Source organism: Ochotona curzoniae, unplaced genomic scaffold (assembly GCF_017591425.1).
Source record: "Ochotona curzoniae isolate NIBS_2020 unplaced genomic scaffold, NIBS_Ocur_1.0 patch75, whole genome shotgun sequence".
NCBI lineage: Eukaryota > Metazoa > Chordata > Mammalia > Lagomorpha > Ochotonidae > Ochotona > Ochotona curzoniae.
In genome coordinates this window covers 827,253-850,663 of record NW_024467056.1, presented here as the reverse complement: position 1 = coordinate 850,663, position 23,411 = coordinate 827,253, and the positions used below count along the sequence as shown (strand labels likewise).

Here is a 23,411-nt window from a genome sequence, read left to right as displayed (position 1 = left end):
GAAAGATGGTTCTGTGGTGCTATCCAGTGCCCCAGGCCCCACACTTACATCAATGGAGCAGCCCATGAGGGAGCCTCTCTCAATGGCCTTCCTCATGATCTTGTACATGTCCCAGGGAGCATCCTTGATCTCGAAGAACTCGGTCACCCCTCCGGTGAAGTCCTCCATGGCCTCGGTGGTGTTCCCACCTTTCAGAGCCTCATAGGAACCATGTAGCCTTGGAAAAAGTATGGAGACTGACCAGGCCACAGAACTCAATGCAGCTGGTTCAAGCAGCAGCCACCAGCACAGTGGCAGCCCTGGATGCTGTGGATATGATCACCTCCCCATCACCCTACATGCAGCGCTAAGCTCAACAGGCCAAGCAATTCACCCAAGGCCAGAGAGCCAGCATCCCCACCATCCCCATTCCCACCATCCCCATTCCCACCATCCCCATGGCCTGATGGTTTTCTTTCTACTGCTGCATTCTGAACCTGGAAGCCATTAGCATCTGAGGAGGAGTCTCCAAGTGGGATTGGGGGCGGGCGGGTAGGGAGCAGAAAGTGATGCCTATGAAAATACTGCAAACTTCAGAGGCCAAGCCACCAGGTCAGGCTCTGGGGTCAGAGCTCCAGAGGAAAGGATGCTTGGAGCCAAGATCTGCACCAGCACAGAATGGAAATACATGCTGCAGGGAGCCAAAAGTTTCCAATACAAACCTTCTCTAACTTCATGTTTTTTTCTGATTGCTGGGGGTACTGCTCTAACTTTGGTTCCCAGTGGACACACACATGTACAAGTCTGAGGGAGACCTAGGTTGGCCCTCATGTGTGTGCATGCACACACACATCATCATCATCCCTTCCACGGGGTGGCCTTACTTGGCATAAGCCTTCTCCAGCAGAGCACTCCAAAACTCATTGCGGTGGTTAGATTTGGTGAAAACCAGTTGATTATTGTAGGTAGGCAGGCAGTCATCGATGACCACATCAACCCAGTCTCCATAACGCCAGAACTGCGTGGGAACAAGCAGAGGGTCCCCAGCTCAGATCCTACCTCCTGCAAGGGGCTCTTGGCTTCCAAAACAACAGCATTTCCAAGGCCCAGAAGCCGGGTGCTGCCTCCTGCTCCTCTGAGCTTGGGGTGGGGAGTAGTTCTCCCTCTTTTAGAATGAGTGCCCTGAGGACAGGGAATAAATCACACAAGACTTGGTATATCCTGTAGGATCCAGCCTGGAGCAGGGGATAGCAGGTACCTGGTGACTACCCCAGGACTGGGGAGTCGGGGGCAGGGCCTGGGTGTCTATGTGTTGAGGTGGCTCTGTTGAGAACTGTTGGTTTGGGTGAAAAGGCCATGCAGTGCTTGTGATGACTAACCAGGCAGTCACTATAGAAGCAGGAAGGGTGTCACCCATGGGGAAGGGTGGCTGGAGTAGCATCACTGCCCAGCTGTAGTAGTCCTGTCAGTTGTAACTGACAAAGAGCCAGAGGACAGAAGATCTATCTGGCCTTGGTCATTGAGGTCCTTTGGATATTACCAGGCCTTTAAAATATTGGGATGGAAGGGACACTGCTAGTTGGACGAATCAGAAAACCAAAGCAGCTGTGGGCCTGCCGCTTCTCCTATGTTCTGAGGGCAGCGATAACAATTCTAGGGTTGTCAGGCCTGAGGTTCAAGGCAAGCAGACACATCACCTTCCTGAGCCTAGAAGAGGTGAGTGATGGGCTTGGATGGCCTGCCCTAAGCGACTAGAAATGCGCACGAGCTGAGGGTCATGGCTCCACGTCTTCTCTACAACAGCCCAAAGTCCTCAGATTTGCTGATGCAGACACTCCTTGCACTTGTTTGAGAAGGACAGCAACATAGCAGACAGCTGGCTGGGGAGTGACAACAAACCCACCAGTCAGCAACCAGGACTTTTAACTTTCTGGAATACAGTGGAAGTTGGGGGGCGGGTGAAGAGGGAGTAGGGGTAGTATGGTGAAAAATCAACTGGAAGCTGTGAGGGGGGTCCCTGCCCATTCTCATGGTGGAGATGGTAGAACACTTCCTGAAGCTGCTAAGGAAGTCGAGGTATGAGACCAGTGGACCACCACTGCCACTGCACCTGCCACTGCTCACCTGGAAGTGGAAGATGCCTGCGTAGTTCTCGGTGAAGCTCTGATCATGGGGGATGACACGGAAAAGCAGCCGTTCGTTCAGGGTGAGGCAGGCAATGGCTGCGAGGAACCAGCAGTCCCCTGTAGGTGGACACGTGGCATGGGCTGTATTAGGGTGCCCTCCAGGGGGCAGGAAGACCCCAAACCAGCTGGCAGTCCCACTCCCTTGGAAGAATAAGGATTTTCCTGGTGCCTGGCATCCTGCTTCCAGATCTGACCTCATGGAGGACCTCACTATGGAGGGAGACTCTGGCCAGACTTCATGGCTACAGTCCACAAGGTCTGGGGACTGTACCTTCACCTGAAGCCCAGGCAAGTCCTCCTTTTGCAATAGGAATTCACTTTTCTTTTGTACCTCACTAGAGACAGGACAATAGGCAATCATGATTAGCTCATTCTTCCTAACAGCTGCTGAGAGTTGCCCAGCCCCACAGCACCAAGGTATGAGTCCTTTTGTCCTTTGTAACCTGGGCAATGACCAAGTTTCCAGTCACCATTAACCCAGAGATCTTTGTTGTGTTGTGAGTAAAGCCCTGGAGTCAATCTGCAGAGGACAGCAAGAAGGGATGAGATGTGGGCATTTTCTCATTCCCGGGTTGCTTCTGGGAAGAGGACTCTATAGTCACTTTGCTCTGGATATGTGGAAATGAGAGACAGACAGAGAGAGAGAGAGAGAGAGAGAGACAGACAGACAGACAGACAGACAGACAGGATGAGGAAAAGCCTAAAGGCACAGCTAGTGTGCATGCTGGCAGGTCTAGGGTTGAGGTACTTGCAATGCTGAAAGAACAGGGCAGAGACTGAGAGCTGCCAGGCCCTGCCCTGTCCCTGCCTGGCAAGTGGGGTCCTGGTTTCACTTGATCTTAACTAAAGGGCCAAGAAGCAATAGGGGCCTTGGTTACAAAGGCCAGAAGGTCACTGGCTTCTCAGGGCCCTGCAGGCAGCTGTCCTGCAACCTGGGGTAGGAATCCGGATCCCAGCCTCCCCTCAACCTATCTTCTAAGAGCCCACCAAGCTCAGGCCCTTTCACTGGTCTTGGGGGCCCTTTCTCCATGAGTGGAGGTTCTCACCAAGTGCATAGTACAGAGCTGGCCCAGCTCCTCACCACAGAAGGCTCAACGAAAACACATCCCTGGCTGCCCATCCTCCTGGCAAAAGGTGGCTTTTTTTTGGAAAGGTCTCCCCTTATTGTGACCTGTTGGGGACAGTGGAAGGGCCCTTCAGTGGTCTGTGCTTTTCAAGTTTGTGCAGCTTTGCTACGCTGAAGGGAATGCTGGCTATACAGCTAGCTTGGGAGGAGGAAGGACAGGGGAAAGCAGGGCTGAGCAGAGAGTGGCAGTGGCCTTGAGCTGGAAGGTAAGACTAGGGGACATGCCACTGGGGATGGCTATCCCTTTCCCAGAGGTACAACACCTTATAGTCACCCCTGGATCACCTGGCAGGGCAGATGAGGGGACATTCATGAGGGGGCAATCCTACCTAGGTCTCCCTGGCAGATGTCAGTTCTGTTGGCTCCACCAATGATGAACCGGGGGTTCTCACAGATCTCCTGTGAAACAAAATGGCAATGGTCAGATGGAAAGAACATGAACACAGTTGCTGGTCTGCGTCGAGTTCCTGGAGGCGGAACTTGCTCACTATGCATCAGGAGCCGGACATACAATCCTCACTCAGGTCTCCAAGAACAGACCTGTGAATCAGATGTCAGTCTGCTTATTTTTCATGTAAAAGGAGGATCAGAGAGGCTAAGAAGTTGGCTCAAGGACATACAGCCAGCAGGGAGTAGCAGCAGGAATTATGCGTCATTCCATACTCCCCCCGAGCACCTGATGCAGCTACCTAGAGAGCAGGGCAGCCTCTTTCCTGTGGCAGCTTGGGCCGAGTGAGAGCAGATCTTGGTGCCAGCTTTCCCAGTGCCAGAGAAATGAAGCTGGTGAGGAGGGGAATTAAGGCCTTTCTCCTCATATGTGGCCAGAGACATTTAGAGTGAGCCCTAGGCCTCTAGGACATGCACGCTGGGCAGGGGAGAGGCAGTGTAACAGGAGCCTAGTGGGCCACTGCCAGGGAGCAGAGTGCATTAAATTCTGGGGCACCAGCCCAGAGAGGCCAGCAGGGGGTGCTCTTGTTCCTGTTTGATGGGTCACACGCTCGAGTACCTTTTCTGATTTAGTGTTTTGGCTTCAACAGCCGCCTTCTCAGCTTTGGGGAGTCTTGCCATTCCCGTGACCTGCCACTTGCTCACTGTTTTCTGCACTCAAGGGCAGCCCAATAAAGCCAAGTGATCCAAGTCCCCTCAGAGCTCCAGATGGGGAAAAAAATCTTGATTCTATCACAGCCCAGCAACTCCCTCCTTAGAAATGAAAAGCCGTGGAAGAAGCCAAAACCACTAATTCTTTGCTTGCTTATTTTTGTCTACTTGAAAGAGTCTCTCTCTCTCTCACACACACACACTAACAGTGGCGGGGGAGAGAGAGAGAGAGAGAGAGAGAGAGGTCTTCCAGCCACTGGTTCACTCCCTAAATATTTGCAGCCAGGGCTGTGCCAGACAAGGCCCAGTGCCCACAACACCACACAATCTTGCACATGGGTGTCAGGGGTCTAACTATATCAGCCATCATCTGCTGCATGTTAGGACGCATTAGAAGGAAGTTAACAGGGCTGACCTTGCTACATAGCTAGTAAAGTTGCCCTCTGCAATGCTGGCATCCCATTTGGGCACAGGTTTGCATCCTGAATGCTACACTTCCAATCCAGCTCGCTGCTAACACGTCTGGAAAAGGCACTGGAAGATGGTCCAAGTTCTTAGGCCCCAGCAACCATATGGTGAAGTTCCTTACTTATGGCTTCAGCCTGGCCCAGGCCCAATTGCTACGGCCATTGAGGAAATCAACCAGCAGATGGGAGAGCTCAAACTCACTCTAACTCTGCCTTTCAAATATGTAAAAATTATATATATATATTGTGCAGAGGCAAGGCCTGAGGTTAGTGTGAGTGCAGCAGCGGGGGTGGGCTTGCTGGCCTTGCTTGGGGACAAACCCGTTACTATTTGTCCTTGCAGTGTGTTCAAGATTTGGCTTCACTCGTAACCCACCACCATGGCCAAGGAAGGCATCACTGCTGAGGTGTAATGGACGTGAACATTGCTTTACAAGAGATGCTCAAGACCGTCCTCATCCACAACAGCCTCGCGCATGTCATCTGTGAAGCAGCTAAAGCCTTAGACAAGCACCAAGCCCACCTCTGTGTGCTGGCATCCAACTGTGATGAGCCCATGTATGTCAAGTTGGTGGAGGTCCTGTGTGCCAAACACCAAATCAACCTCATTAAGGTTGGTGACAACAAGAAATTTGGGGAACAGGTATGTCTCTATAAAACTGACAGAGAAGAGAAACCCTGAAAAGTGAGTTTAAATATATTTAAATAAAACAGGGCTGGGTATGGTCGTATAGAAAGCTAATCCTCCACATACAAGTGCCAGTACCCTATATGGGTGCCAGTTTGTGCGCCCAGCTGATACACTTCTGATCCAGCTCCCTGCTTATGACCTGGGAAGGCAGTGAAGGATGACCCAAGTGCTAGGGTCCTGCACTCATATGGGAGACTCAGAAGAAGCTTCTGGCTCTAGGCTTCAGATTGGCTCAGTCCTGGCGGTTGCAAACCACTTGGGGAATGAGCCAGCAGATGGTAGACCTCTCTCTCTCTGTGTCTCATTCTCTTTCTGTAAAATCTGCCATTCAAATAAAAATAAATTTAAATAAATAAATAAAAGTAAGAGGAAGCTGGTTTAGAAGTAGGAAGCCAAGACTGAAACCCATATTCTGATGTGACATGCAGACATTCCAAGTAGCAGTTTAACCAGCTGTGCCATAACGCCTGCCCTGACCAATTATCTGTATGAAGATGCTTTCGGTGGGAAGCCCATCAGACCTTACATTAATACTAGCCAAACTTCTAGGCAAGTGTTTAGCCTAGTGGTTAGGTTGCCTGTATCTTACATCAGAACTCTGGCCTTGATTCCTGCTTCCTGCTGATGTAGACTTTTTGGGGCAGCACTATTTTTTTTAAGTTTTAATTTTATGACACAATTCTGTGGAGTTTGGGGTTCCTCCCCTGCGGCAGCACTTCTTAGATTCCTGCCACCCAGCAGAAGGCGAGTACTGCGTGACTGACTTTGGCCTTGCCCAGTCTCGGTCACGACATTAGAGGGAGTGAACCAACAGATGGAAACATATTCTCTCTCTGTGTGTCTCTCTGACATATTCTCTCTCTCTGTGTCTCTTTATTGTAAAGTCAGATCTATAGAGAGAAGGAGAGACAGAAAGCTCTTCAACTCACTGGTTCACTCCCCAAGTGGCCACAACAACCAGAGCTGAGCCAACCTGAACCCAGCAGCCAGGAGCTTCTCCCAGGTCTCCCATGAGGGTGCAGGGTCCCAAGGGTTTTAGCTGTCTTCGACTGCCTTCTCAGGATACAAGCATGGACCTGGTTGGAAAGTGGAACAGCTAGGATACAAACTCGGATCCATAAGGGATCCCATATGCAAGGTGAGGACTTTAGCTACTAGGCTACCATGTCAGGCCCTCAAATACAATTAAAAAAATTTTTTAAAGATTTATTTATTTATTGGAAAGTCAGATATACAGAGAGGAAGATCTTCCGTTCAATGATTCACTCCCCAAGTGAGCGCAATGGCCAATGCTATGCTGATCCGAAGCCAGGATCCAGGAACTTCTTCCGGGTATCCTACACAGGTGCAGGGTCCCAAAGCTTTGGGCCGTCCTTGACTGCTTTCCCAGACACAAGCAGGGAGCTGGATGGGAAGTGGAGCTGCTGGGATTAAAACTGGTGCCCATATAGGATCCAGGCACATTCAAGGCGAGGACTTTAGCCACTAGGCCATGCTGCCAGGCCCAATTTAAAATTTTTTATTATTTAAAAAAAGTTTACAAAGCAATGGTTGCAAGCTTACTGAAGTAAAAGAACATAACTGCTTATCTGATTAGTGGTATAACCTCATATTTACACATACACACACGATGATTTCACGTGGCTAAAAATTTAATACTTTGGAGCCTGGCAGCGTGGCCTAGCAGCATGGCCTAGTGGCTAAAGTCCTCGCCTTGAATGCCCGGGATCCCATATGGACTCCGGTTCTAATCCCGGCAGCTCCACTTCCCATCCAGCTCCCTGCTTGTGGCCTGGGAAAGCAGTTGAAGACGGCCCAAAGCCTTGGGACCCTGCACCCATGTGGGATACTCAGAAGAGGTTCCTGGATCCTGGCTTCGGATCGGCATAGTATCGGCAGTGGCACTCACTTGGGGAGTGAATCATCGGAAGGAAGATCTTCCTCTTTGTCTCTCCTGCTCTCTGTATATCTGACTTTCCAATAAATAAATAAATCTTTTTTAAAAAATTTAATACTTTGTATTTGTCTTCTTATGGACAAAAACCCAAGCCATAAAGAACTGTAAGCCATGAGAAATAATAATATTGTTTTACGACTTTAACATATGGGCTACAGGATACAACAAGTCAGAATTCATGTGAATGTCATTAGCAAGCAAGGTTTTTTTTTGGTATAAGACACATGCACTTATTAAATAATAAATCAAAATAAATAACCTTGCAATGTTAATGATGAATTGTTTATTTAACTCTTGGTTAATTTTTGTCTCCCTAAAAATGATTTCCTCTCTATCTATGAAGAAGCACCTTGAACTAGCAGTAATACTCTCACGGTAAAGAGATGATCAATAATTGGCATTGTGTTCACTGTCCTGCAGCGATGGACTTGGTGCATGGAACCTGATAAAGAATACATGAAGACTCCTGACTGATGGTCAATAGCTGAAGTTTATTAGTGGCATCAGGCTTTTATAGACTGAGAGTCACACTGGATAAGGGAGATGGTAATGAGGAACTTACATTGGTCCCATAAGCCTGTCTACAGAACCCATTAATTGTTTCTACACCCTTGTTTGAAAGTATTTTTGTTTTCTATATCCAATCAAACGTCCTCATTCAAATGATACCCAATCAGTTGTCCTCATGCAAATGATATCCACTCAATTTTCCTCATACAATTACATGTAATAAATTATTCTCATGCAAATTATAACTAATCAATTGTCCTCCTATAGCACTGTCCCCATTAAATACCATTTTCCACAAAAAGAAACCAGAAATCACTGGGGAGCAGCCAGTTTGATACAGTAAACAAATAAGAGGCTTTCCTCAGGGAACAGTAGGGGTCAGCATTGAAGTGTATGTAAAGCAGCTGCCTTCAAGGCCAGCATACCATATGCGCAATGATTTCAAGTCCCAGCTGCTCCACTTCCAATTTAATGACCTGGGAAAGCAACAGAGGATGGTTCAAGTCTTTGGGCCCTGGTATCCAGGTGGAAGACTTAGATGAAATCCCTGGCTCTGACATTGGCCTGGTCCAGCCCCAGCCATCATGGCTATTTGGAAGATGTCTCTGCCTCTAACTCTAACAAATAGTAAACAAATAAAACCAATCTTTTAAAAAATAAAAAGAAGGCAGAAGCCAATTTGAAGAAGCTCTTATGGTCAAGAAGGCGAACATACGAACACTAAAATTATTCACAGTAGAGAGGTGTGGACATTGTACTGCAGTGGATTAAGTCACCATTTGCCCACACTATGTCTATATCCAAATCCCACGTCACAGTGCCTGGAAGGAAGCTGCACTGACATACACAGGAGCCGCACTGCTTCTGGTCTAGCTTCCTGCTGAATGCTTGTGGGAGGCAGCAAATGATGCCCTTCGGCTCCTTGCATTCTTCACAGGAAGCGCAATTCAAACTCCTGGCTCCTAGCTTTGGCCCAGAAAGTCTGTATCAGCAGGAAGTGGGAATCAAGGCCAGATGTTCTGCCATGAGATATGGCTGACCTAACTGCTAGTCCCAGCTGTTGTGGGTATTTGGGGAGTAAACCAATGGATGAAAGATCTCTCTCTGCTTCTATACATTTCAGATTTAAAAAAAAAAAATCTCTAAGAGAAAAAATAGAGAACATCTCTGTAGTCAGTAAAGACCTGAGATACACAAACCAAGCAGATGAAACTGTAGCTGAGTATTTCGGTCAGCTGTAAAGCCAAATGGGAAAAACTAGGGTTTTGTTTGTTTGTTTTGGTTTAAAGATTAATTTTTTTTTTTATTGGAAAGGCAGATTTACAGAGAGGAGAGACAGAAGGAAAGATTTTCCATCTGCTGGCTTATTCCCCAAGTGACTGGTTCAGCCAGAACTGAGCTGATTCAAATCTAGGAGCCAGGAGCTTTATCCAGTCTGCCATGCGGGTACAGGGTCCCAAGAGTTTGGGTTGTCCTTGGTCGCTTTCCCAGGTTACAAGCAGAGTTGAATAGGAAGTGGAGCAGCTGGAACACAAACTTGCGCCCATATGGGATCCTGGCATTTGCAAAGTGAGGATTTAGCCACTGAGCCATTGCCCCAGGCTCTCACTGATGTATTCTAACAAATATTCAAAGAAGAACTGGTACAAATTTCCCATAATTTCTTCCATGAAACAGAAGCATAAGGATCATTTCTTAATTTTCCCTAAGGGGTACTTAAGTCAGAAACATGTTATAATAAAGGAAAACTACAGATTACTGCTTTGACCACAGAAGAGAAAGATCAACAAAGTATCAGCACTACAAAAGCAGTGATATATAAACAGGAATACAGAGCGTGGCCATGGGAAATTTATTGCTTGCAAGATTGGCTCAACCTTCAAAATGTGATCTACCATGCCAACAGGATAAGGAGAAAAAGAATCTGATCATATCAATTGCTGCAAAGAAGTTATTGATGGAATTCAACAACCATATATGATGAAAACTCTCCACTAACTATCCTTACAGCGCTTCAACTTGAGAAGGGAGATACAAACTTCATACTTACTGGTGAGAAAGTATGCACATTCTAAGAAACAAGCAAGATGACCCCTTCTACCGCTCCCCTTCAACATCATACTGAAGACTTAGCTGACACAGTTAAGAAGCGAAAACGAAAGACAAAAATTCAGAACAGAGAAACTTCACAGATGGCATGATTATCTGTGTAAAAATCCTCAATAAATGACCAACAGGCAAAAGGAAAACCCTACTAGAACCAAGAAGCAAGGCCAGTACAGTTAGACAATCCAAAATATATAAAGGTCAGTTGCCTTCCTATACATCAGCAATGGACAAATGTCATTTAAATATTTTTACAATTTTACATGAGCACATACAAAAAGAAGTATCTAGACATCAGTGTGAACTTATGTTTGGCGTATTAGAATACAAATGGTTTTAGATGCAAATATTTACAGAAACGTGTAGATACAGATCAGAATGTACACATATAGCTCCTTTCTCTACCTGCTGGTAAGTATAGAAACAATGATATTCCTAGAGGAATGAACCTCCTGAAACAATTGTATCTTGGTTTCTCATACCTTTTTCCAGTAAGACAAACTTGCACTCTTTGGAGAAATGACTGATTTTAGCTTTGTGCTGGAAATAGACCACAAGAGATAAGAGCATCTTGCCATGTGAAGAGAAATCTCACAATAGGAGTATGCTAAAATGCCACAGAAGCCAACTGACTAAAACTGGAATAACCTGAACTAGAAAAGCAAGCAGAATTACAGTATATCCACACACCAAATAATGTTGGTGCATTCATGAGTCCACATTGATATAAATTACTGATGGGAGTAAAACAATCAAATGGAAAGAACAACGTTCTCAGGTGAATCATTCCCAATAACTGATGCAGACTCTCTGCCTTTAGTGGGGATGGCAGAGAGTGCCCCACCCCCTTAGTGGCTTTCTTTCAAAGACTGTTACATGGAAAAGGTAAGTTTACAGTAGAGCAATCTGACAAACACTACTCCAGCCGGATAGCAAGGTCAGCATCAGCAACATAAAGCTGTTGCTTCTAAGTGCACAATCTACTTATAACATGATGAAAATGGCACCTTAACTCTGTGATTATCCTCCCTCCAAACTCCTAAGCCCAGTTTCATTAGGAAAACAAATACCAGGCAAATACCAACTGAAGGACTTTCTACAAAGTACCTGACCAGTACCCTTTCAGACCATAAAGATCATCGAAACCAGGAGGAGTCTGAGAGACTGTCACAGACAGAGGCAGGCTAAGGAGATGTGATGACTGAGTGTGATGCTGTGTCTCTGTTGGGATCTTGGTGCAGGAAAAGGACATCAGACAAAGAGGAAAGAAATCTGGATAGGATACAAACCTCAGTCAATAACCCATCAATACGGATTAAGTAACAAATGCATCATAGTTGTTCTAATACATTTAACAACAGGAAAAGCCAAATGCATATACAGTGGTCCTCCTTCATGCACGTTTGATATGGTCCAACACCCCTATGGATGCCTGAAACTGTAGAACCTATAAACTTTTATAAGCTATAAAAAAATCTATAAAACTAAGGTTTCCCCTATACATATGCATAAAGTTTAATTTATTAAGTGCACTAAGAGATGAATAATAGAACAAATACAACAATCTACCATTATGAAGTTAAAACTTATGGTATTATTTACTTCCAGAATTTTTCATGTAATATTTTAGACCCTGGTTGACTGAAACCACAGGAAGTAAAATCCAGATAAGGCAGGACTCCCAAGTATACGAACCCTGCCATTTTCACAATTTTTCCCTAAATCTAAAATTGTCCTACAGGTAAAAATTTAAAAAACAAAACAAAAACCTAAACAACCAGGCCTGCACCATTGGAAAGCTTTCCCATGTCTGGCAGGGGATCACCTTGCAGGCCTCCTGAATTACCTCAGACTTCTCTGCTCTAGTGAGGTCCCGGCCTCCGGAAGTGCAGCCTGGCTTTACACAGTCAAAGCAATTCTGGACAGGAAAGAGGGCCTGGGCCTGCCAGCACTTTGCCCTGTTCACATTGCCAGGAACGGGCTTCCAGGGGCTCTATGAGGTGGCCTGAAGCAAGCCACTGCTCTGGTCAGGGTGACCTTTATGCTGAAACAGAGTGATGCTACACTATGGAGCCCATGAGGTGAAAGGTCAAGGTGGTCACCCTGTGGCCTCCCACTCCTTGCCTGCCTACTGCCTTTTATGAACTTCTCCTTGAACCTCAGAATTCTGAACAAGTCAGTTCTCCCATCCCCAAAATACCTGCTCTCCAGAAGGGAGGTGATCATCAATCTACCTCACTATTAATTTCAATTGCTGCAGGTGCTCTCCTCAAGGCACTTACAACTTGGGAGGCCTGGGCAGTATTATAATAATCCCTAACAAGGCCTCCAGCTTCACGGGGAAACACTAAGGTATTTCCAGGGGATAAGGAGAAAGTGGAGTGAAGCCGTTTGCTCAGTGGTGGGTCTGCAGCTTCAAACTGGGCGACTTCCTGTTCCCCAAGAGCCATGTCCTGAAGCCCTGTGCTCACCAGCCATACCTTTGGCCTTTTCCACATGATGGCCTTCATCTTGGCTTTCTGGCTCAGTTCGTGGGAGCCCAGGGACTGAACACCTGCTGGGAACACGTGGTCTTCGAAGAGGCACTTCTGAGCCAGACAGCGTTGCCTGAGAACGAGGAAATCCTGCCCCTCATACTTGAGGGGCTGTGTGGCGGTGCCCTCCCCATTCCTCCTGTCCCTCTCTCGGATCACACGGTCACAGAAGAATTCCGGCAGCAGGTAGGGCATGGCGAGTGCCCAGGACGTGGAGCTGGGCCTTGGCTGGGGCCTCTTCCCTACAGCGCCCTCAGTTCAGGCCCTAATCCTCCTGTGAATAGCCTGGAGCCTATATAGCTCCTCCACCCTCTGCTGCACGGTGCGATGCAAATGAACACAGCCCAGAGAAAGCCGTGGTCAGAGTCAGCAGCTTTGGCCGGAGGCCCCTGAGCCCACGGACTAGGGGCAACACCGTGCAAGTCAGAGCCAGCAAGCCAGCCAGCCAGGGGCGGGAGAGAGTCAGGGCAGCCTCGGGCCAGACTGCAGTGGGCTGGAGATCTTTATAGTTTCTATGGCTGCCTTGCTGGGACTCTTTCTTCAGAAAGGGAAAACAGTGTCAGAGAGAGGCTTACCCTGTCTCAGCAAAAGGCATTCATGCTTTGACACAGGCAGTCAGTGGGATATAGCATGGGGCCTTCTAAACATGCTGTATACACTAATCCTATACAGCCTGCTGAATGCATAGGAGGAATCTGCTCCAGGCCATTGTCTGAGGGTAATGAACCCTTCCTTCTCCTCAGGGCCCCACTGCACACCTCTGCCTCCCACCTCCCCAACTCCTTGACCAGCTGTTTAGGGGCTCTCAGAGGGGAGAAGACTTGGCTTCAGATGAAAGCCCCTGTGAGGGTAGGGTGCGGCAGCAGTGCCCAGACATCTGGCGTGGCCCAGTCAGTATCACTGAGAGCAGAGAGTGTGCCAGATAGCGAAGATGCATGGATGTGTATGGGAATTATCCTCCCATGAAAGTTCAGCTTTTCCAGGGAGTGGGGAGTGGCGGTGAGTACAAGTGTAGGGCTGACGCTGACAGCTTGCCTGCCAAGCCTCCTTGTCCACTCTGTGGATCCTGCTGGATCCTTTGTCCCCTTACCCCATCCTCTCACCATGGGCTTTGAACTACCTGCATCAGAGTCACTCAGGAAGCCAGTTTACCCAGGTTCCATCCAGGCTGGGTGACTCAGCTGCTGTGTGGGTAAGGGTACAAGACTCAGCATTTTTCCTTCCTTCCTTCCTTCCTTCCTTCCTTCCTTCCTTCCTTCCTTCCTTCCTTCCTTCCCTCCTTCCTTCCTTCCTTCCTTCCTTCCTTCTTTCCTTCCCTCCTTCCCTCTCTCTCTTTCTTAATGTGCACTCAGCATTTTAAATGATATCCTCACCTCCACAAAAGCTTGAAACCTTGACTTTACCGTTCTAGGTTACAGTCACAGCTCAAAATTACTCTTGAGGTCAGTTCTTTGAAGAAATTATTTTCAGGGGCCCAGCGCAGTGGTGGCGTAGTGGTTAAGGTCCTCGCCTTGCACGCCTGGGATCCCATATGGGCGCCAGTTCTAATCCCAGCAGCCCTGCTTCCCATCCAGCTCCCTGCCTGTGGCCCGGGAAAGCAGTCGAGGATGGCCCAAAACTTTGGGACCCTGCACCTGCGTGGGAGACCCGGAAGAGACTCCTGGCTTTGGATCGGCATAGCATTGGCTGTTGCACTCACTTGGGGAGTGAATCATTGGAAGGAAGATCTTCCTCTCTGTCTCTCTGTTTCCAATAACAATAACAATAAAATAAATCCTTAAAAAAAAAAAGAAATGATTTTCAGTTGACACACAAGCAATGTTTTAAAAAAATCAAACAATACAAAAGTCATACAGGGCCTGGTGCGATAGCATGGTGGTTAAAGTCCTCACCTTGCATGCACCAGGATCCCATAAGGCTGCTGGTTCTAATCCCGACAGCCCCGCTTCCCATCCAGCTCCCCTGCTTGTGGCCTGGGAAAACAGTCGAGGATGGCCCAAAGCCTTGAGACCCTGCACCCATCTGGGAGACCCGGAAGAGCTCCTGGCTCCAGATTGCCTCAGCTCCAGTAATTGTGGAGTAAACCATCAGATGGAACATCTTCTCTGTCTCTCCTCCTTTGTATATTTTTCTTTCCAATAAAAATAAATAAATCTTATTTTTTTAAAAAAGCCATAAAAAGAAGTAGCACTCTCTTGGAGTTCCTTTTATACCTCTAAATATCTCTCTCCAAAGGCAGCCACTCTGAATTCTTTGATTTCTTTCATCTGGAATTTACTGTCCGATTTCCCAGTAATATGTGCATGCTATCACATTTTGCTTTTGTCAGACACTGCCCTTTACAGTGAATTTGTTAGGCTTCGTAGGCTAGATTTTGCCCGTTTTCTTCCCCTGTGAGTTCTTTTTTTTTTTTTTTTTTTTTTTACAAATTTTGGTACAGCCAAAATTCAGTGTTGATTTTAGCAGTGATTAGGTAAATAGTATCCATTTCTTAGTTATGTGGCAGGCTGCAATTAAATTTTTTTGGACGTTTACGTACAGAATTATAAAGAGAGGTTGAGAGATAAAGGACCTCCATCTATTGGTTCACTCCCAAATGGCTGAAATGGCCATGGTCAAGTCAGGCTCAAGCCAGGCGTCAGCAGTGTCACTCTTGGATGCAGAGATCCAAGCACTTGGGCCATCCTGTGCTGCTTTCCCAGGCTCATCAACAGGGAGCCACATCGAAAGTGGAGCAAGCAACTGGCACCCATATAGGATACTGGCACTGCAAGGTTTCAAGTGGTAACCTGACCTGTCATGCCACAACACTGGCTCCTAAATATCCGTTCTATAGAAATGTTTCTGTTCTCATATTATTTTTTCACATATGTCACATTTATTCCCCACCATATATATATATATATATATATATATATGTATGTATATGGCCTGGCTCAGCACTGTCCATTGCAGTTATTGGAGGAATGAACCAGAGGATGAAGGATCTCTCTCTCTCTCCAACTCTTTTAAATAAAGAGAATCTTAAAAAAAACAAATTAAAAGGAGTATTGTAGGGCAAAGGGTAAAGGACTTTTCAGTAAAGTGCAGTTACAGGGCCAGAGTTAGAGCATAGCAAGTTAAGCCTCTGCCTGTGACTCTACTATTCCTCAGGAGTTATGGTTGCATCCTGGCTGCTCCCCGCTAATGCACTTGGAAAAGCAGCTAAAAATGGCCCAACTACTTGGAACACAATATCCATAGAGGAGACCTGGGTAGAGTTCCAGTGTCTTAATTTCTGTCTGGCCCAGCTGTGGCCATTGTAGTCATTTGGGGAGTGAACCAAAAGGTCCTTTTGTCTTTCAAATAATAAATAAATCTTATAAAAACTTTTGTAATCATCTGCCTCTGCAAATGTATATGGAAAAATGTGACCCCTGACTTATTATTTTATTACTATTTTATGTCCCATGATACAACTTTGTAGGTATACGGACTCCCCCTCCATCAGAAGCTTCTTCCAGATCTCCCACCTGGATTCAGGGGCCTAAGGAGTTGGGTTATCCTCTGCAGCAGAAAGCTGGAACAGAATGGGAACAGCAGGGAATTGAATCAATGTCCATGTGGAACACCTGTATTGCAGGCAGTGGCTAATCTGTTACACCACAGCGCTGGCCTTGGATTTACTCTTTTCAAAATTGAGTAACATGGGTCACATGACCCAATGGCTGGGATTATTCACAGGAGGTGAAGTTAATTTTAGAGGCAAACAGGACACATAGGAGAACAAGAGACCTTCTGGCGTCACCACAGGTCAGCAGAAAGTTGATCTGATGATGACCAAGCACTGATCCTGAGAAGCCGGTGGTCTACTGTACTTGAGATTTCAGCTCCTTTCTCAGATTCCATTTCAGACCAAGAGGAGCCTGGTTCCTTACAGAAATAATTCATTCCTGGCCTGGGCCAAGAAATGTATGAGCTGAGAACAGACATTTTGCTGGGCCCAGAAACTGATGACGCTCTCAAAGATGAGTATTTTAAAACACACAGAACATGGGAAAACTGTCATAATTACTTGTGGTAACTGTGTTCTGTAAACTGCTACGAGCACTAATCAGCAAGTTCTTAACTCCTAGAGGAAATAGAAGATTAGGTTATAGTGGGGTCTCTGGTCATAACATTTCCACTGGCTAGTTAACACCTAACCATTTTTTTTTTTTGCATGTGACTAGGGTAATTTCATATTTGTCATGGATTCATTAGCATTGAACTCACAGTCAACAACACTATCGCTTATGCCTCAATAAAGCTCTCCTTAATCCACACCACAGCCTTCCAGAACACTAGGACTTAACTTTAGGACTATGCTGGGTTGGGGGAAGGTTATCTGAAATAGCAAAATCACTGTCAGAAAGCATAAGTGTGAGGAAAATATGGTACCACACGGACCATGAAAAGGTCTCTGATGTACACCATGAATGCTAGAAACACAAGGACACAGAGTGTCACCTGGTCCTACCCTAGCAGGCAGTGTGTGTGTGTGTGTGTGTGTGTGTGTGTGTGTAAGGGAACTTGGATTTGCGCAGCTCTGGGAGTGACTACCTCGCCAAAAACAGGTTTTGGGATTGCAATGCTAGCGAGCAGGAGAACTTGCAAATATGAAATATACAGAAAACAAGGATTGAGGGTGCACGGATCTTAACAGCAACATCCCATCTCCTCCAGCCTGCCAGCAAAATGAAATCTATAAGATAGAAATGTTTTCTGTGACTGATTTGACTGGAAGCACTATGATGCATGAAGGAGGAGGACTACTCAGCAGAGGAAGGCAGCTGATTTTCCACCGTCCCCTGGGTTGGAGCCAGTCATGATACGCCACAATTGCAGCTGCAAGAGTTCTGGCTGAGCATGGTCTTTCAGAGCGGAGGGGCGGGGTGTTGTTGCTGCAGATGGGAGAATCTTTTGTTCCCAAAGCCTTCACACAGGGGAAAAAAGTCATTTACCTGGGATGCCTGAAAATCATAATTCCTGAACATTTTCCACCCCATGATCCATGTGAGTTTTTTTTTTTAAGATTTATTTATTTTTATTGGAAAGGCAGAGACAGAGAGACAGAGAGGAGGATCCTCTGTCCGATGATTCACTCCCCAAGTGGCCGCAATGGCCAGAGCTGAGCTGATCTGAAGCCAGGAGGCTCTTCTGGGTTTCCCATGCAGCAGCAAGGTCCTAAAGCTTTGGGATGTTCTCAACCACTTTCCTAGGCTACAAGCAGGAAGCTTGACAGGAGATGGGGCTGCTGGGACACAAACTGACACCCACATGGGATCCCAGTGCTTTCAAGGTGAGGACTTTGGCCACTAGGCTACTGCACTGGACCCTCATGTGAGTTTTCATACTAAATTCCCGCCATCCCAGGCATAAAACACACAGCCCCAAGTCTTGACAATGATTAAACCTGAAAAGGGTAAAGCAAGTATCTGCTCCTCCTCAACAGGTGTTAGCCAGGCCTTAAGTTCTGTGAAAATACAGGTAAACAGGTCCTGAAGCCTTGCTTCATAGCCTGGGGAGGGAGGGCAGAAGCTCCTCAACCTCCCCAGAGCTCCTGGCAGTTTCTCTTCTTGTGCTTCTCTCTTTTCCTGCACTCAGGCTTTGAGCTGGATGGTTCAGTCCCCATTATGAAAATCAAGACAGGAGATTTGGGGCCAGTACTGTGGTGCAGCATGTTAGGCCTCTACTGGTGATATCAACATCCTACAGGAGTCCCAGTTAATATTCCAGCTCCCTGTTAAATGTGCCTGGAACACAGTGAGTGCTTAGGCCCCTGCCACCCAGGTGAGAGACCTGGGTGGAGCCCCTGATGCCTGTCTCATGTAAAGTTAAATTGATGTGGCCAATTAGGGAGTAAACCAGCATAGAAAAGAGATTCTCCCCAGCTCCTTAGCTCAGCCTTTCACACAACCCAATCTTCCCCGCCCCCATTTTTCTTCCTAAAATGATGGGATTTTTACCACTTATCAAAAACTCTCTTGACTCAAGCCATTTACAAGTTCCTCAGCAAGGCTGTTTAAGGGTCAGGCCATGGAGGGGGCCAATTGTGGGTGGGTGGCTGTCCAGTCTTTCTTGAGTTCTAACCCTTGTTGTCAGCAAATCCTCCTGTTCTCCCCCCTCTAGACAACATATTCTCTTTCTCCCAGAGAGGTGGTGCTATTTCTGCAACTATAAGAAAGCCTCCTAACTTTCCTTTTGAAAAGTGAAGCAGACATTTCTGCCATGTTAAAGATCCAGATACTGGATTCACCAGGTGTCAAGAGTCAAAGGTAATTAGGCAGCACCGCCAAGATGCACAGGGCTCAGGTTGCTTGGCCCAGAAACACAGTGCATGGTGCTCTTCCAGCAGGCAGAAAAGCAGATCTAGGAAGCACGGAGGGAGGCCAGGCTGGCTGGGCCTCTAAAACAAGAGGCTGCAGGTACAGCCTGTTAGTATTTTAACTAGCATAATTGACCATGTACCTATTTGTATACCATCATCATTTGACAGAGAAACATTCAGGCTGGCTTTCAGCAACACTGTGCCTTAGTGACTCAAAGTAGGCTGGCTTTGCTTTCCTGCCTGTGGCTTCTCCTTGGGAGAACCCATTTCCTTCTCAGACAGCGGGAGCCCAGCAAAGCCCCTCCATACCTGTGGGTGTGGATGGAACACTCGGGTTCCAAAGAAATGCTTGACCTCTCAGAAAGTTCTGGTTCAAGTTTTTCAACATTTGAGCCCTCACTGTGCGGCTGCAAGTGAGGCAAGGGTCCTTCCCACACCTTCCTCACATCTTCAAGATGTGGTCCAACTCTGACCACCTCTAACTCCCCTCTAGTTAACAGTGGATGAACTACCCCACCACTCTGTTCCAAGGGTGTTGCCCTGGTCATAATCCTGGGAAGACATGCGGGCCTTGAGATAGCCTAGGGTGGTTTTTGTCATCTGTTCCTCCAAGTTAACCAGATAGCAGAAAATTCACGAAGTCTATTGCTGGTTTGAGACCTTTGGGGTTGGTACCCGTTGCTTCACAAATGGACACTGATCATTCCAATTTTTAGTATATGTGCTGCTGAAGCAAGCACAAATGGACACTGATCAATCTAGTGTCTAGCGCATGTCGCAAGTCTGATTTTTAAAAGATTCACATATTTTTATTGGGAAGTCAGATTTACAGAGAAGGAGAGACAGAGACAAAGATCTATCTGCTGGTTCACTCCCCAAGTGGCTGCAATGGCTGGAGCTGAGCTGATCCGAAGCTAGGAGAAACCTTCTTCAGGTATCCCACACAAAAGCAGAATCCCAAGGCTTTGGGCTATCCTCTACTGCTTTCCCAGATCACAAGTATGGAGCTGCAAGCAGTGGAGCAGCTGGGACACAAACCTGCACCCATATGGGATCCTGGTGCATGCAAAACAAGGATTCAACCATTGGGCTATCACACTTGGCCTGCAAGTCTGATTTTTTTCTTAAGCAATTGGGTTGTTTTTTGTTTTGTTTTGTTTTTTAGATTTTTAAACTTTATTTTTATTGGAAAGGCAGTCATACAGAGAAGAGGAGAGACAGAGAAGATCTTCTATCCACTGATTTACTATCCAAATGGTTGCAACCAACAGAGCTATGCTGATCTAAAGCCAGGAGCCTCCTCTGGGTCTCCCATGTGGGTGGAGGGTCCCAATGCCTTGGGCTGTCCTCAATTGCCTTCCCAGGCCATAAGCAGAGAGTTGAATGGGAAGAAGAGTCACCAGGACGGGACACGAAACGGTGCCCATATGGGATCCTGGAGTGTGCAAGGCAAGGACTTTAGCTACTAGGCTACCACGCCAGACCTGCAAGTCTGATTTTTAAGACTCAAGACCACCAGTCATTTCTCTAAACACAACTTGCTGAGTTTTGGTCCCTGACCACCTGCCCACTGCCATTGCAGTTAGAAAAAGCCATCCACTGCCATCTACAGCGTAGAAATCTGAGCTGTTCCACATATTAGTGGTCAAGGCCCTCAGATGTGGGTTCTAATCTAATGAGCTTCAGCTGGTTTCCCACATGGGCCTGGCCCCTGCTGGGTTAGTGGGAATCTCAAGATGAAACAGAAAAGGCCTCTGCTTTCAACAAGAGGTGGGGACTCCCAAGGAAGCAGCCCATGAGCAGTCTGAGAGACGGTGAGGAAGAGTTGAATTCAAACAAGAAGGATGGTACTGCCCAAGCAAAGGCCTTGAGCTAGGAGGAGACGCCAGGGAATGGGGTCACTGACTTAACCACTCTGTTGTTGCATTAGGGCCCCAGGAAGCAGCGAGAAGCTGGGGCTGGCCAGGGCCTGTGTCTCAGCTAGTGTTCAGGCTGACTATGAAGGCAGCAGGAGTAAATGAAGATATGCAGGGGCATCTTTCCCAGGATGCTCCCTTGCATGTTCTCCTGTCAGGAGACTTTTGGTTCCCCCTGCCACCAGCAGGTGGGGGACAATGGCTGGACGGTGCATCTTTTTGCAATGGTCATGTATTCACCAGTATTTTGTTATTAGAATTCAGTACCTAAGGCCAGCTGCCTATGAAGGAAGGAGGGCTTTTTTGACTCACAGTTTTGTTGGCATTTCACAGTCCATGATTAAGTCCCTTTGGTTTGGTCTCCTGGCCAGTCCAGAAGGCAGCAATGGCGGCCTATGTACAGAGGATAGAGCCGAAACAAGCCAGGAAAGGAGAGCAGAAGAGAGGGAGATTCGAAGGCCCAGCTCAGAGTTTATAAGCAACCCCACGAGAGGCACGCCCTCAAGAACCCAAGTGCCTTTCACTGGTGTCTCTGCCGAGCAGGTCATTTAAGGGTTGAATTCCCTCTGCAGGAATGAGCTGTTGACATGGGGGTCCTTAGTGACTCGGCAACATAAATTGCAAGCAAACCACAGTGATTTTCTTTCATAGGCAGCACCCTGGCGATGTTCTAGTGGGGTCAAGGGGCTGGCCCAGGAGGACAAGGGTGCTAGTGGAGTCTGCAGGGCTGTTCGGGACCACAGGCGGCTCAATACAGAAAACGGTGAGTGGCACTGGGTCTCAACTTCCAGCATTCCCTGTGGAGGACTTTTGGTTCTCCTGTCTGCTACAGCCCCTAGCTTGGACCATGGTCACACCACCCTGACTGCTTTTCTCATTCAGTGCCTGTCTTCCCCTCAGCAGTCCAAGCTCCAAGAGAGCAGGGGTTTTCATTTTCCTCTCCCCAGTTACTTGCCAGGGTCTCCCTAGTCTTTCTCTTCCTCCCCACTTCCTTTCTTCCTGCCTGCCTCCCCTTACATGCACAAATGCACACACACACACACACACACACACACACACACACAGAGTTTTCATGGTTATGACTTCTTGACTGAAATGATCCCTGTGAGTCGTCCTGGGGGCATGCACATGCTGCTCTGCTAGAGCCCTAAATGCATGTGACAGCCCCTCTGGGAGTCCTGAGGTTGGAGGCTTTCCTGCTGGGGAAGGGGTTGGCGTCCAGGCTGAGTCAGGTGCTCTCGGGTGACATTGTGCTCTACAGTATCTCACTGTCCTCCATCAGAGGTGAGGTGTTTGCACAAGGCTCACGTCTTAGGCCTGAGGAAGGGGTATTTACTCACAGCCTCCCAGTCTTGGGACTCTGGCACATTTAAGAAAGATAAGGCCTCTGGCATACTCAAGCACAGTCTCACCTCTTTAGCCCCATCTGCTGAAGGAACCTCACCAAAGGGGTTGGGTGCTTAACCAGAGTAACAGGGGTTAGCCTGTTAATAGTTGGTCCTAGGAAAGTAGTATTTCTTCATGTTACAGCATGAATTCACCAGTTCCAAGCCCTTTTATGAAAAGCAAGAGTAGTTTGCTTTTTCAGAAAGAGAGGAAGAGAGTGGGCAATACTGCTGATTTGGTCCAGATGTAGCAGAACTTTGAGGACTTGCCCCTCTCCTCCCACTTCTTGCTTGAGGCCAAGGCCCAACAGGGCTGCTGCCAGGGGCCTCCCTCAGGGCCGTGTGCACAGTGGCAGAGCCCAGGGCAGGTGCTGAGTGGGAGGATGTCTCTAAGGGGGAAAAAATAAACCCAGAGAGACACTAGAAAGCTACTACTCACCGGAGGTCGCTTCCAGACAAACTGGATGGGGAACTTCTGGCTATAAAAGAGGGATGTCTCGTCCGGCGGGAATTCAGGGTCCAGATACAAGACCTTCTTCTCCAGGCATTTCTTGTGCAGTTGTTCGAATGTCTTCTCTTTGACTCCAATGATGGGGAAATTGCGGCTGAGGATGGCTGAGTAGATGCCACTTGGGTTTCCACCCCCAGCCTCGGTGGTCTTGCCCTGGGCTGGATGGGAAACTGGCCCTGGGGACCTGGGCTCAGCCCCCGTTTGGGGGGCAACAGACGCACTAATGGCAGTTGGCATGGCAGGCGAGCTGGGAATGAAGAGGCTTCTTTGAAAAACAAAATGAGATAGGACTACCTTCAAGGAAATGAAGCGACTGTTGAAGTGGGGGTAGCTGGAGGGATTCCAAGTTGCCAGTCCCTCAGGAGGTCGTCCGGCTTTCATCCATCTTGGATGTAGAACTTGATCCTATAGCCCACAGTTTTCTTGAGCAAGGAGGAGGACTAAAGGGTTTCGCAAACAAATTTTGCTTGGGTGGCTCCTATCATGGTAGTAGCTTGCCTGTCAGAGGGAGACAGGGAGAGAGTGAGGGTTGTATTTCAGTGGCCTGAGAAAGCTTGACCCAGGAGTACTAAAAATAGATGCAAAGGAAGATCGTG

At 47.5% G+C, this 23,411-nt stretch overlaps 1 protein-coding gene across 5 annotated transcripts in view; it reads right to left on the bottom strand.

Moving 5' to 3' along the window:
- LOC121168206 (calpain-3) overlaps window positions 1-23,052 on the bottom strand; it is a 39,597-nt gene extending 16,545 nt beyond the window's left edge. For 3 of the 5 annotated variants that reach the window (XM_040998101.1, XM_040998100.1, XM_040998103.1), the window contains exons 1-5: window positions 22,744-23,052; window positions 3,621-3,690; window positions 2,104-2,222; window positions 864-997; window positions 49-217 (exon numbers count right to left, since the gene is read on the bottom strand). In XM_040998101.1, the coding sequence (XP_040854035.1) occupies window positions 49-217; window positions 864-997; window positions 2,104-2,222; window positions 3,621-3,690; window positions 22,744-23,052 (801 nt within the window). Of the gene's footprint in view, window positions 1-48; window positions 218-863; window positions 998-2,103; window positions 2,223-3,620; window positions 3,691-12,600; window positions 12,850-22,743 lie in introns of those variants that run through there. The other 2 variants (XM_040998102.1, XM_040998104.1) reach the window with 1 other exon arrangement.
- Between the last annotated feature and the right edge of the window lie 359 nt (window positions 23,053-23,411).